The sequence below is a fragment of the Camelina sativa genome, unplaced genomic scaffold, assembly GCF_000633955.1.
Source record: "Camelina sativa cultivar DH55 unplaced genomic scaffold, Cs unpScaffold08495, whole genome shotgun sequence".
Classification (NCBI taxonomy): domain Eukaryota; kingdom Viridiplantae; phylum Streptophyta; class Magnoliopsida; order Brassicales; family Brassicaceae; genus Camelina; species Camelina sativa.
Genome location: NW_010929559.1, coordinates 1 through 431, shown reverse-complemented (window position 1 = coordinate 431; position 431 = coordinate 1). Strand labels below are relative to the sequence as shown.

At 47.6% G+C, this 431-nt stretch overlaps 1 protein-coding gene across 1 annotated transcript; it reads left to right on the top strand.

Annotated features, from left to right (window-relative positions):
* Nucleotides 1-6: 6 nt before the first annotated feature.
* LOC104775082 (ubiquitin-activating enzyme E1 2-like) lies at nucleotides 7-426 on the top strand (the record flags this gene model as incomplete). Its single annotated transcript, XM_010499372.1, has 1 exon — nucleotides 7-426. A coding segment is annotated over one exon (420 nt), but the record flags the coding sequence as incomplete, so codon positions are not given.
* Between the last annotated feature and the right edge of the window lie 5 nt (nucleotides 427-431).

Below are 431 nucleotides of genomic sequence, written 5' to 3'. Positions count from 1 at the left end.
ATTGCAACATCAACTGCAATGGCAACAGGTTTTGTCTGCCTCGAGCTGTACAAGGTCTTAGACGGGTCACACAAAGTGGAAGACTACAGAAACACATTTGCTAACTTAGCACTTCCACTCTTCTCCATCGCTGAGCCGGTTCCACCTAAAGTGGTGAAGCACCAAGACCAAAGCTGGACTGTTTGGGACAGGTGGGTGATCAAGGGAAACCCGAGCTTAAGGGAGTTGCTAAAATGGCTAAAAGAGAAAGGACTACACGCATACAGCATATCATGCGGAAGCTGTTTACTGTTCAACAGTATGTTCCCAAGGCATAAAGAGAGGATGGACAGGAGAGTGGTGGATCTTGCAAGAGAAGTGGCTATGGTTGACTTGCCTGCTTATAGACGTCACGTGGATGTTGTGGTCGCTTGTGAGGATGAGAATGACGA